The following is a 14,423-nucleotide window of genomic DNA, read 5'->3' on the forward strand; positions in this document are numbered from 1 at the left end:
TCCACATAACTTGTGTTACTGTATGGTTATTAAGGTTATTAAGTTTGAAGGAGAAACGGGTAAATCAAGACTAAATGATCGCACTGTCAATAAGTTATGAAGGCTGATAGAAGCTTAGCTGCCGGCACATGAAGGGTTGGTATAGCTGCCGTCCTGCATCTCACATGGATGAATCACTTTCCTGACAATGGGAGGCACCTCCCTGACTAGAGAAGTGATCTAACCTTCCGGGTCTACCTCTCTCTTTTGCTTATTGACAGTCCTTTCTTTGCCTTTTGTACATACGGATGAACTGTAATGACTTTACTGTTTTTGCTTTATATTCACTTTTAAAAGTGTTTTTAGTAGACCAGAATGATATATCAGATACATAAGATCTTTCTGGGTGGCAGTCATCATGACCCATGTACGAGATAAATGTAAAATGCTCCTGGTCAGGAATAGGGTAGGCCTATGCTCTGTACAGGTAATCGGTATCTGATCGGTGGGGGTCTGACACCCAGGACCCCTGCTGATCAGCTGTTTAATAAGGCACTGGCGCGCCTGTGAGCGCCACAGCCTTCTCTCAGCTCGCCTAGCACAGCGCCATACATTGTACAGCGGCTGTGCCTGGTATCGCAGCTCAGCCCCATTCACTTCTAAGTTGCTCCTAGGCTAGAAAGCTATGAGAAGTCCATGGTGCTACTATGAGTGCCGGTGCCTTCTGAAACAGCTGATCAGCAGGGGTCCCTGGTGTCGGACCCCCACTGATCAGATACTGATGACCTATGCAGAGGATAGGTCATTAGTATAAAGGGTATGTTAAAGATGTGTGAATTTTATTCTATATTTTGTATCTCTAGGACTGTAATGAGTTAACTTTTTCTTCTCCAAGTGCCCACCCACCCCCTCTTTGTTTCAAGACTGTAGAAGAGAAGGGGGCAAAGAGCTGTGCTGTGAGATATGTCTGATTTCTCATCCTTGTACAGGCGTCCCAACAAGGGAGCTATATAGAGAGTGAAGGAGTGCATAAGCCAATCATATGGCTCGATGATATGTATATATTATTCACTGCCTATAGAGAAGCACGTCTTTGAAGTGTCACATATGACGTATGCAGTATTATTGTTAGAATAAAAGCCATTACAAAATGGCGATGGTAACCAGATGTTTACATTAGTTCACATTCCAAAGTAGTGCCCAGTGCGCAGATGCTGGTGTATTATCTCCTATCTCTTATCTTTTTTTCCTTTTTGACCAATGAAACAATGTTTTATGCCTCAGTGAGGACTGCCCTCTTCTGAAGATGTATATACGCTTACCCCATGTAATAAAAGTTAGAGATTGCATTGACCATCTATGTGTCAGCGTCTAGTCTCTCAGCCACGCGTGGATATTAACCCCTGGGGGGGTACATTGATTTGGAACACCAGAGTGTATCTTAAATGCCCTAATTTAGGGCGTCTTTATCAGGTACCTGAACCTTTGGTGAAACCATTTTTTGTGCAGTTCCACGTCTCAGAGCAATTTGCACTGATGGTTTTCATCTGCTCTGCTTGGCTTCTCCAGGGTGCAGAGTATGGATCCCATATACTTTCTGCGGATCTGTACTCTGCGTGCTGGGAATGCCAAACAAAGCCGATGAAACCTGACAGTGCAGATTTCTCCGAGAAGCACTGCTGTGCGATTGTGGTTTCACCAAAGGTTTAGTTAAGCAATAGGTCATTTTCCGTGATACAAGAAGACATTCATACCTATAGGGGAATACGGAAATGCAGAATTCTATAGCACAATGTTGCCCCATGCAGGTACCTAGTGCCAAGTATAGTATACACAACTGAACCTTTGTCACAGGGTTTTATATACCCGTATATTCTGCCTAAGCGTGCAACGATTTGGTTTCTTTTCATGTGAAACATGCTTGCTCCAGGGCACTATTTCATTTACTTAAATTAACAGGAACACTTGGTGCAATGCAAAGTCGAATCTACCTGCAGCCATGTGCCTTCCCTGTATTTTCTTTTGTCATTATGGCATACACTGTAGAACATCTATAGTGTTCATTTGCCCTGTACACTGTACTTTGCATTATGCACTGCACATGCATACTGAAACCTGGCTGATCTTCTTTAAAAACAGCATAAAGCATGGAATACTATTTGGTTTTGAATGAAAACAGGTACTAGTGTTTTTAAATGCAAATATCCATCATATCTATTGTTCTCCTTTAAAAAAAAAAAATTAAAACTGAGATACAACCAGACCTTCCCCTTTCTACTAGAGATTTAAACAAAGCCATAGTCACATAGAGGCACAGCCGGATCCTCAGTGAGGAATCTCTGTGGAGACGACTCCCAAAATGCCCCAAAGTTGGCAGCAACGTTATGCAGTATTAGACTAACAGATGAGCAATACGATTGTCAGGTAGGAAGCGTTCCTTCCCGACCATCGCCTGCTGGTCGGTGGAGACCTCCTTCGCTAATGCCATCAATTGTCCCCATACAGAATCCGTATTTGCCAGCAGCAGAACGTGATTTGACAGCACAATCTGCTTTCAGCATAAAGGATGCGATTGCCTGGGTAATCGGCGGCACTTTTATAAGGCAGGTAATTGCTAGCAAGTATCCCTACAAATGCTTGTTAGCAATGATCTGGCCGACCCTCAGCCAGTGTAATACAGGCCTCACATACACGCCGTGTACTACAATCTGAATCTGACCTTTTGTGATCAATGATACAGATAACAGTTTGGAGTTAATTCTGGCAGTTCCATAGAGAATCAATAGATCCTGCCACCCTATCAGGACAGGGGATCAGTGAGGGTACCAGAAATCAGTTAGTTATCTCCTATCCAGTGGACTAGTGGAGGTCCAGACAGGGGTTACCAGTTGGAAGTGTGTCCCCACACTGGGTACACAAGCAAGTCTATTGTGGGAATCGCGCTCCATGTGTAAGTGTGATTCTCCGTTCTGGAAACTGCTCGTCTTGCAGGAGCGCAGGGCATTATACTGATTTATAATGCTGTGTGCCTCTGCTTGACCTTACCTCTACAGTATCATAGTGACATAAAGCTGTCAGTATAATCCTGTATTTTTAAGGTCAAACAGAGGCACAGAGCATAATAAATCCTGATAATGCCGTGCGCTCCTGCAAGTCCAGAACGGAGGAACACACTGACACACAGACAGACTTGGACCGGCCCACCGGGGAAGCGGGGGATACTTTGGTAGACCCCCAGTTTCGAGATACTGGTGGAGTGGTGGAGGATTTAAAGGGGTTGTCCAGGTTTTCAAGTTATCCTCTCCACTCCATAGGGCATAACTATATGAATAGTGGGGTCCAATTCTGCGACCCCCACTGATCCCAGGAATGGGTCCTGTTCCCCCTTTTAGATGGTGTGGCAGGCCACACATACGCCCTGCTGCTCCATTTATTCTCTTTCGGACCACTGGAATTGGCCAGCACTGTACTCCGCCATCTCCAGTGACCCCATAGAGAAAGGATGGAGAGGCAGGGCCTATGCTCAACCTGCCACTCAATCAAGAAGGGGTATCAGTGGGGGGCTCCAGTGATCAGACCCCCACGAATCACTTAGTTATCTCCGAACCTGTGGATAGAGGATAACTAGAAAACTGGACACAGGTCCTTTTAACAGGCGAGCATTTCTTTTTTAGTTTGACACATATTTTACGCCAGAAAACCTTTAAGGATAGGGAATGTGAAAAGGTCCAACATCTATGACACGAGAGGTGATAAGTGTCTGATTGATGGGCGACTGGCTGCTGGGACCCCCATGATCAAGGGAACGTGGTCTTAAAGGGATTCTGTCACCAAGTTTTGGGCTATAGAGCTGCGGACATGCACGGCTAGATCGCCGCTGGCATGTTTGCAATATACCTGTCCTATAGGGCTGTGTGCTTTTTTTCTTTAAAAAAGGATTTTAGAGATATGTAAATTAGTCTTGTAGCTGCCCAAGGGGCTGTACGAACCTTCCTGGAGCCCAGCCACGCCCGCCTGTGAAAGAGCCCAGCACCACCTATGTCCTCCGAATCTCCTCCTTTCATCAACGATAGATTGCCGTAATCTCGCGATGCGCAGTTCTTTCCCTGAGGCTGATGCCAGCACAGGGAAGGAACACTATACCGGCACTGCGCATGCGCGAGATTACGGCAATCTATTGTTGATGAAAGGAGGAGATTCGGAGGACATAGGTGGTGCTGGGCTCCTTCGCAGGCTGGCGTGGCTGGGCACCAGGAAGGTTCGTACAGCCCCTTGGACACATACAAGACTAATTTACATATCTCTAAAATCCTTTTTTAAAGAAAATAAAAGCACACAGCCCTATAGGACCGGTATATTGCGGACATGCTAGCGGCGATCTAGACGTGCATGTCCGCAGCTCTATAACTGAAAACGAGGTGACCGAATCCCTTTAAGACCCCTGTGTACATACCTTAGATTGGCGGTAATGTAATTGAATGTCTCAGGACCTCTTTTTTCATGATCAGTGGGTGTTCCAGCAGTCAGACCCCAGCAATCGGATATTTATCACCAATCCTGTAGATGGGAGATGGGTCATTATGGTAGGACAACCCTTTTATTTATAATGTAGATTATGTACAATATGAGGAGGTTAAGATTTGATAAATTTCATGCCAGATATTTATGCTTAAATGGGTTAAAGAATTTGTCTCACTTCAGTAAATGGCATTTATCATGCAGTTAATACAAGGCACTTACTAATGTATTGTGATACTCCATATTGCCTCCTTTCAATCACATTATACACAGCATGTATCCGTGGTTATTACCACCATGTAATCCAGCAGTGATGGCCGTGCTTACACACTATAGGGAAAGGCTGGAAGTGCGCATAGGCCAATACCTTTACCTATAGTGTGCAAGCACGGCCACCACTGCTGGATTACATGGTGGTCATAACCACGGATACATGCTGTGTATAATGTGATGGAAAAGAGTCAATATGGACAATCACAATACATTAGTAAGTGCCTTGTATTAACTTTCTCTACATGATAAATGCCAATTGCTGAAGTGAGGCCGCCCCTTTATGTGTGCTACACTTAATAGGGTTAGGCATAAATGTCTTGGTGTGTGCACTGCGTGTTTCCTATGTGTGATTGGTGTGTGCTATATATGTTCTATGTATCAGTGGTGTATGTGCAGCATATGACATATGAATCAGTGGCATGTGAGCCATGTAGAAGTTTTTTGTGTCCCACATGTGTCCAATGAGTGATTGGTGCGCGCTGCATGTGCAGTGTACTCAAGTTGTGTGCAATAGGTGTTTCTGGGTGATGTAGTGCAATATACACTAACCTGGTACAGCTGACTCTCTGCAAGGGCAGGTATAGGTAAGGAATAGTTCGTGACGCCAGTGCCAAGTAAACGGTGGCACGCCGTTTGCGGATGCAGGAATAAATTTGAGGAAACGTGGTGTTAAAACAGAACTTCAACTTTAGTAGTTTGCAGGCACAGACAATATTGGAAACGCAGTTCCTCAGCATACAGTCGATTTTGCAATTCGGTCGATGCAGGCAATTCAGTACAGCAGGGTAATTACAGAGTGTTGAACACAGGACTTGCAGCAAAGGAGCTTGCACTCTAAGGCTCCATTCACACGTCCGCAAAATGGGTCCGCATCCTTTCCGCAATTTTGCGGAAAGTGTGCGGACCCATTCATTCTCTATGGGGACGGAATGGATGCGGACAGCACACAGTGTGCTGTCTGCAGCCGCAATTGCGGAGCGCGCCCCCGATTTTGGGTACGCAGCTCCGCAAAAAGATAGAGCATGTCCTATTCTTGTCCGCAGCTTGCGGACAAGAATAGGCATTTCAATGGGGGTGACGGGCTGGTGTGTTGCGGACCCGCAATTTGCGGGTCCGCAACACATCACGGACGTGTGAATAGAGCCTTACTCTGTCTGATCCTGGAATGTAGCAATTCTTCACCAAGGCCCATTAACCTAAGTCTGGCTTTATATCCTTGATTATGGCTTAAATAAGTACCTCCTCTGTTTCTCTTAGTACCTCTGGCTCCTCTGATCTTTGCCTCAGTCTCTCCTAGCTTCTGAATGGTTCCTCAGGCCCTTAGGCTAAGATGTTCCTGCTTCTGCATATGGGTATTCAGGAGGGAATCTTCTCCTGAACAGCAGGCTTCAGGCCTGGACTTGTCTCAGACATTGTCTAAACTCCAACTGTAGATTACAGATACTAGACTCCGTCTCCCTTGCACTTCCCTGACTGGCCTTATATAAACTAGGGCTCCCTAGCTCCCTCTATGGACTAGAAGTAGGAATGACACCCCTAGCAGGCCTGTAAGTGCAAGTTTCAGTGACAGGGAAATACACACATTACATTACATTTTATAAAACTGGCATACAACAACTCCCCAATATTAAGGAAGGACGACAGCACACCAAGTGACCTTTGGTAGTAACGGGTATTACAACTCCCGTATACTACATACCCCACTGCTTTAAGCTGAGTACGACCTCGTACTCCATCATGGGTCTCCCAACTGGAATCTCTACCTGAAATAGAAAATAGAGACATGCAGGCATACATACATGTAATTCATCTGCATTTACATTTACATCAGGTCCAATTGGCAAAAGTGAAGGGTAGTGACAAGGGGCGTCGTTCTCTTCTCTCAGGATAGTGAATGGAACGGGGGCGCTGACCTGGCACAGCGTAACATTATAACCAGGATAGTCCATGACAATGAATAAGTCCATGATAAAACAGTAGAAAACGGTATAAAAGTTCTTGGAGGCTCAAATAACAAACATGAGTCCGTACCCAGGTTATTTCTTATTAAATCACAGAGGCTCTCATGCAGTGGAGTCCATCTCTGGGCACAATACTTTTAAAAGAATAAGAATCTCAGAGGCTCAGGTTCTTTTGAGTCTGTCTCCGGGCACGGTTCCTTAGTAACAGGTTGCACAATAAAATGACAGCAGGAAAAGTGCTGTAAAACCCCTGATCAACCTGAAAAGGGGGTGAAGGGTAAAAGGTGCAACAAAGGAACAGGCACAACTTGGTGTGGGGTAACAAAAGCAGGCAGGAGATCCTGGAAACAAACGTGGCCTTGCTGACTTTGTGATTTCAGTGGTCAACACCTACCACTGAGCCGTGGACAAACTGGCAGCCGCAACAAAGGACCAGCAACATAGGACTCCTGTCCTGGAAGGGTTAACATCAACTTCTTATGAAGAAATAAATCAAAGGCCTAGCAGGCTGATTACAGTGGCCTATCATATCCACTTGGCTCCGCTGGCAAGTATCGTCTGTAGTAGTCCTCTACAGGAGGATGGGCCCACATAACAGTGTCAGGGGGCAGCTGTAGAGTAAAGGGGCCCCTAATAGGTATTGGCCCCATAGGCCTAGGGGTGAACCCTCTGATGGACCGTGCCGGCCCTGGCATGATCACTGCAGGGTGTGACGTGCTTGGCACCGCCGCAGCAAGCGGTCCGGTGCTCGGGGTGCAGCAATTTACGGCAATCGCGGGTCCGGTCTGGGGCACTGACGGAGCGGTGGCAACAGAAGGCGGTCGGCGGGTGGTGACAGGCACCCTTACCTCATCCTTCCTCGGCGGTGTCTGGATCCTGGCGGTGTATGTCTTGCGCAACTCCCGCAACTTCTCCTCCAGCCGGACGATCTGCTCACCGATGCTGTCTGTGTCGGAGTCGCTGTCCTCTGCTGGCGCCGCCGGCGCAGGTACAGTCACCGATGACGCGGACTCGGCCTCTGCAGGTTCTGGCGATGCGTCTGGTCTCCGTCCCATCCGGATGTTCTGGAAGGTAGCACTAAGTCCTTTTAACTGCTCCAGCTCAGATATTGTCTTCTCCCGACGAGGCAGCTCGGGAAAAGGGTAAGGGCTCACCCATTTTTCCAACACGGTTGGCTGCCAGAAGACGTTTGGCCCAATGAAGGAGCTCCGCTCCTGAAAGGCGTGATGGGCCGGCTCTGGAGAGCGTTCCGGTTCTCGCTCGCAGCCAGAGTAGTCTTCTCTTTCTTCTGCCTCCCAGTCCTCAGGTGCTCGCTTGGGACGGGTCACAGCAGTCGCATAAGGGCCTCGCAGGCCCTCGGCAGGGGTGTACTCCACTTCCTCTCCCTCGCGGAGGCTGTGCTGGTACGAAGGGAGGTAGTCTCTCTTGACAGACCTTCGATTCACATAGAGGTCTCTGCCAGTCAGATAGTCTTGAATAAACCCGTAGCCACGGGGTTTGTCAAACGATAGCACCACTCCCTTTCTCCTTTCCAGGCGGGGTTGGGTGTGTGTATGCTTTTCATGTATGGTCTTGGTCAATTCCTCATACACGATCTTAGTCTTGGTATTCCGCTTGATAGCGGCCTCTCTAATCTCCGCCATCAGGGAAGACCATTTGAACGATGGCTGGAAAAAGTCCCTCCACGAGCCATAGTAGGGCTCGGGTTCTTTCTCCCTGGTGCGGCAGGCGGGTTGCTCCGGTCCCGGAGAGTAGGCCGGTGGAGCCTCTTCTGGCTCTACACCGATGTCAGTCATCTTTGCTTTTTCAGGTGCGGACATTGCAGCAACGCTCTGTTCACAATCCAACATGCTCGATCCTTCTGAGGAGAGCGATAGGGTCGCGTCAATTAGAGTAGCCAGCTCCTCCCATTTCATTGGGGAGCCGCCCCCCAGGTATTCCAGTATATGGAGGGCGGTGTCCATGCTGGCAGACATGCAAATGTCCAGATAAGCCGTGGCGCCTGCCCTTGACCTTCTTCCCGCTTTTTCCTCAGAAAGGCGCCAATTTTTCCCGCCTTTTCGGGATGAAGGTGACGCAGCAGTAAATTCAGCAAGCCCGGCAGCCATCTTTGGGTATAAACGCTGTCTATTCACTGACAGCAAGCAGGATTGTAAAAAGTCCACAAAACCACATTCCAATGTGGCGATTTTCTTCCTCTGGGTAGCGCAACACTGCACAGCGCTTTTTAGAGGTTTTTGGTACACTTTGGGTACGATTTTCAGTCCACAAAGTCCACTTGAATAAAACAGGAAAATTGTCACTTTGGTCACAGGGCAACGGTATAAGGCACAAAGTTCACGCTTCTTGCACTAGAAAGCGTGCGTATCCTGTTCGTGACGCCAAAAGAGAGGTGCAGTGTACTCAAGTTGTGTGCAATAGGTGTTTCTGGGTGATGTAGTGCAATATACACTAACCTGGTACAGCTGACTCTCTGCAAGGGCAGGTATAGGTAAGGAATAGTTCGTGACGCCAGTGCCAAGTAAACGGTGGCACGCCGTTTGCGGATGCAGGAATAAATTTGAGGAAACGTGGTGTTAAAACAGAACTTCAACTTTAGTAGTTTGCAGGCAGAGACAATATTGGAAACGCAGTTCCTCAGCATACAGTCGATTTTGCAATTCGGTCGATGCAGGCAATTCAGTACAGCAGGGTAATTACAGAGTGTTGAACACAGGACTTGCAGCAAAGGAGCTTGCACTCTAACTCTGTCTGATCCTGGAATGTAGCAATTCTTCACCAAGGCCCATTAACCTAAGTCTGGCTTTATATCCTTGATTATGGCTTAAATAAGTACCTCCTCTGTTTCTCTTAGTACCTCTGGCTCCTCTGATCTTTGCCTCAGTCTCTCCTAGCTTCTGAATGGTTCCTCAGGCCCTTAGGCTAAGATGTTCCTGCTTCTGCATATGGGTATTCAGGAGGGAATCTTCTCCTGAACAGCAGGCTTCAGGCCTGGACTTGTCTCAGACATTGTCTAAACTCCAACTGTAGATTACAGATACTAGACTCCGTCTCCCTTGCACTTCCCTGACTGGCCTTATATAAACTAGGGCTCCCTAGCTCCCTCTATGGACTAGAAGTAGGAATGACACCCCTAGCAGGCCTGTAAGTGCAAGTTTCAGTGACAGGGAAATACACACATTACATTACATTTTATAAAACTGGCATACAACAACTCCCCAATATTAAGGAAGGACGACAGCACACCAAGTGACCTTTGGTAGTAACGGGTATTACAACTCCCGTATACTACACATGTGTCTTGTTTCTGACTGGATATCCATATATGTGTAACTTCTGCCACATGTATGTTTGTGCATTTTGCTGTGAATGTCTGCCATCATACTTCATCTGTAATATTTCTGTTATCACTGTAAGTGCTCATGCAAGCGACCGTCGGATGTTTTGCAGTCTGCAAATTGTGGATCCGCAAAAACATGGATACCGTGTGTGTGCATTCCACATTATGCGGAACAGAACAGTAATGTGGACCAGGGGCGGATTAAGTGCATGATAGGCCCGGGGCTGTCTAACCAACTTGGGCCCCCCCCCCCCCCCCCCCATTTTAGTTTAGTTATTTTTTTTGTATAAAGAGGCTGCGGTGCTTCATGAGCGCCACAGTCTCTTCTTAGGCCATATGACATCTTCAGACAAAAAAAAAATACCCCAAATTGGGTCCTAAACTGAAACATTTGGTCGCCAAATTTAAAATACATATAATTATAATAAAAAAGACATCCAGTGACATCTCCTGTCATGTAGACCTTCTCTTTCCTCTTCACCTCCATTTGACCCAGACCACCATGGCAAATTCTTTCAGCCGCATCTCGTCTCTACAGTTTGTAACACAGACACGTTAGATTTCTCAATTCCTCCTCATCCTGGTGTCCCCACAGTGTCATCCTGCTGCCACTCCCAATACTGTGCCCGTTGTGCCCCCCAATGTCCAAGGAACTATACTGCTTAAAAAATAGTGACCCTAATAGACATAATTGGAGTCATTTATCAAACTGGTGTAAAGTAGAACTGGATTTCCAAAAGAGCTGTCAAATATGAAAGGTGGAATCTGATTGGTTGCTACGGGCAACTAAGCCAGTTCTACTTTACACCAGTTTGATAAATTACCCCAAATGTCCCTATAGTGTCCACAGCAGCTATAATGTCCCCTAGAGACCCCCAGTAATAACACCCTCTATTGTGCTCCAGGCAATAATCCCCAGAAATAATAGAATTGCCCCTACAGTGCCTCCACAATAGCAACACCCCCATATAGTAATTTCCACCACACTGCCCCCACATAGTAATTCCCCCATAGTAATTTGCCCCCACACAGTAATTTCCCCTACATAGTAATTTGCCCCACACTGCCCCTACATAATAATTTCCCCCACATAGTAATTTGCCCCCACATAGTAATTTGCACCCACACTGCCCCCACATAGTAATTTCCACCACACTGCCCCCACATAGAAATTACCCCCACACAATAGTTTCCCCTACACTGCCCCCACATAGTAATTTGTCCCCACATAGCAATTACCCCACACTGCCCTCACATAGCAATTTCCCCCACACTGTCCCCACACAATAGTTTCCCCCACATAGTAGTCCCTCACATAATAATTTGGCCCCACACAGCCCCATATAGTAATTTGCCCCACATAGTAATTGCCCCACACTGCCCCCACACAATAGTTTCCACCACACTGCCCCATATAGTAATTTGCCCCCACATAGTTGTCCCTCCCATAATAATTTGCCCCCACACTGCCCCACATAGTAATTTGCCCCCACACTGCCCCATATAGTAATTTGCCCCCACATAGTAATTTGCCCCCACATAGTAATTTCCACTACACTGCCCCCACATAGAAATTACCCCACACTGCCCCCACATAGCAATTTCCCCCACACTGTCCCCACACAATAGTTTCCCCCACATAGTAGTCCCTCACATAATAATTTGGCCCCACACAGCCCCATATAGTAATTTGCCCCCACATAGTAATTACCCCACACTGCCCCCACACAATAGTTTCCACCACACTGCCCCCATATAGTAATTTGCCCCCACATAGTTGTCCCTCCCATAATAATTTGCCCCCACATAGTAATTTGCCCCCACACTGCCCCATATAGTAATTTGCCCCCACATAGTAATTTGCCCCCACACTGCTCCTATAATAATTTTCCCCCACATAGTCCCTCCCATAAAAATTTAGCCCCACACAGCCCCACATTCCCCCTCCCATGTACTCGAGGTCCCTTCCCTAATATGTCCTCCTCTGTGTCTCGTCCCCCACATGTCCCCCAAAGTAGGCACATGAAATAAAAAAATTAAAATTGGAAAAAAAAATGAAAAGCTAAATACTTACCGTCCAGGGCCAGGCACTTGATCGCAGGCGAAGGCGGGATGAGGCAGGCGTGCACACGTCAATGTGCTGTGTCCCGGCACAGTCATCACGCACGCCTGCGCCGGGATTTCACTACCACATAGGCCTCACGCCTACTAGGCCTGAAGCCTATGGCGGTGATAGGCGACGGGACAGGGAGCTATGCGCTCCCGTGCCCCGCCGCAGTATGTGGGCGTTCGGGTCGGCGCTGGGCCCCCCAGCGGTGCTGGGCCCGGGGCTGCCGACCCGAACGTCCCTATTGTAATCCGCCACTGATGTGGACAATATTAGGACATGTTCTACCATTTTGCAGAACGGCCATGCGGACATACAGACACGGAATGCACACAGTGTCATTTTTTCTTTGCGGACCTGTTGAAGTGAACGGTACAGACATGGAAAAAAAAAAAAGTTAGTTTACTTTCAAATTTTCGTTTTAGGCGGATCCGTCATGGATCTGCAAAACTGATCCGTTATAATAATACAACCACATGCATCCATCATGAACGGATCCGTTTGTATTATCTGTAACATAGCCAAGACGGATCAGTCATGAACTCCATTGAAAGTCAATGGGAGACAGATCAGTTTTCTAATGTGCCAGATTGTGTCAGAGAAAACGGATCCGTCCCCATTGACTTACATTGTGTGCCAGGACGGATCCGTTTGGCTCAGTTTCATCCAGCGGACAGCAAAACGCTTCAGGCAGTGTTTTGGTGTCCGCCTCCAGAGCGGAATGGAGACTGAACGGAGCCAAACTGATACATTCTGAGCGGATCCTTTTCCATTCAGATTGCCTTAGGGCAAAACTGATCCATTTTGGACGCTTGTGAGAGCCCTGAACGGATCTCGCAAACTGAGAACCAAAACGCCAATGTGAAAGTAGCCTTAGTGTGCAGGAGCCCTAAGGTGGGCCCCCAGAATCCGTTACACTGGTGGGCCCTAAGTACCCCAGTCCAACACTGCACACGGAGCGGGATTCCTGCAATGAACAGCCCTAACACTATCCAGTCAGTGTTGCCAGTGTCAGACTGTGCAGGGACATGCCTTCAATTAGTAACAACCATCTACACCTTCATTACAAATTGCGAGCGTAGATAGTTCAAGTGAGAGCGGGGTGCACACGGCCGGTGCCCGTGTATTGCGGACCCGCTGTTTGTAGGCCGCAATATGGGCACTACCAGGCAATGGCTGTGTGCATGGCTGTAGACAATACTAAAAGCACTCGGGTGCCATTAGTCAATGTTGTACATAACGACTTCTTTCTAGTGTTGAGTGAATTGAAGTCAAACGTATTGACTTGGATCTGAATTTCAGGAAAAATTTTAATCACCATGAAGCCAAATTTACTTGTGCTTCGTGGTAACTAATAAATTTTCCATGAAATGGCGGTAAATACAAAAAAACACATTTGCATGTGAATAGGCCATCGCGGCCTTCTTGATTGAAGATACCGCGCAGTGACGTATGACTTCACCACACAAGATTTCGCACAGTATCTTCAATCAAGATGGCTGTGACTACCTCTTTGCGATCAAATGGATAAGGTGAGTATTTTATTTTTTATTTTTTACCCTGATTAACCCCTGAAAGGCCCAGATGGTAGCCTCAGGTCGCCGTTCCATGTCACGAAGCTAATTTCTTTGTGAAATTTGGCGAACCAGCTGAATCAAATTTTCCATAACTTCACTCACCTCTTCTGCTTTCTCTTCACAGCTATGGCAGTTTGGCGAGTGGGTAGATGTGTTGGTTGATGACTATCTCCCAGTTAAGGATGGAAAACTTGTCTTCGTACACTCTGCCTCAGGGAATGAATTCTGGAGTGCACTGCTGGAGAAGGCCTATGCTAAGTATGAGTGCTCACTAACCTAATGCACATACAAAATGCCTAACAACGTGATATACTTTTTATATTGGTGCTTGGAATCGGACATTTCATACTCAACAACTATCAAAATTGTACGATAGTAAAACCTTAGAATTCTACCCATATACAATAGATTACAATCATGCATATTTCTTACAGGGCTAATGGGAGTTATGAAGCTCTCTCTGGAGGGAGCACTTCTGAAGGCTTTGAAGACTTTACAGGAGGAGTTACTGAGTGGTATGAGCTGAAGAAGCCTCCTGCAGACCTTTTTGGCATTATCTTAAAGGCTTTGGAGAGGGGATCCCTCATGGGTTGCTCGATTGATGTAAGTGAACACTAGGATTGTTTTTACCAGTTATGCCTCAAAACTCATGGACATTATTAAAGAGG

At 46.9% G+C, this 14,423-nt stretch overlaps 1 protein-coding gene across 1 annotated transcript in view; it reads left to right on the forward strand.

Annotated features, from left to right (window-relative positions):
• Nucleotides 1–14,423, forward strand: part of CAPN1 (calpain 1) — an 89,004-nt gene that overhangs the window by 41,937 nt on the left and 32,644 nt on the right. The window contains exons 5-6 of the mRNA XM_040410133.1: nt 13,880–14,013; nt 14,190–14,358. Coding sequence (XP_040266067.1) covers nt 13,880–14,013; nt 14,190–14,358 — 303 coding nt within the window. The remainder of the gene's footprint in view (nt 1–13,879; nt 14,014–14,189; nt 14,359–14,423) is intronic.

Source organism: Bufo bufo, chromosome 10 (genome assembly GCF_905171765.1).
Source record: "Bufo bufo chromosome 10, aBufBuf1.1, whole genome shotgun sequence".
NCBI classification, from domain to species: Eukaryota; Metazoa; Chordata; class Amphibia; order Anura; family Bufonidae; genus Bufo; species Bufo bufo.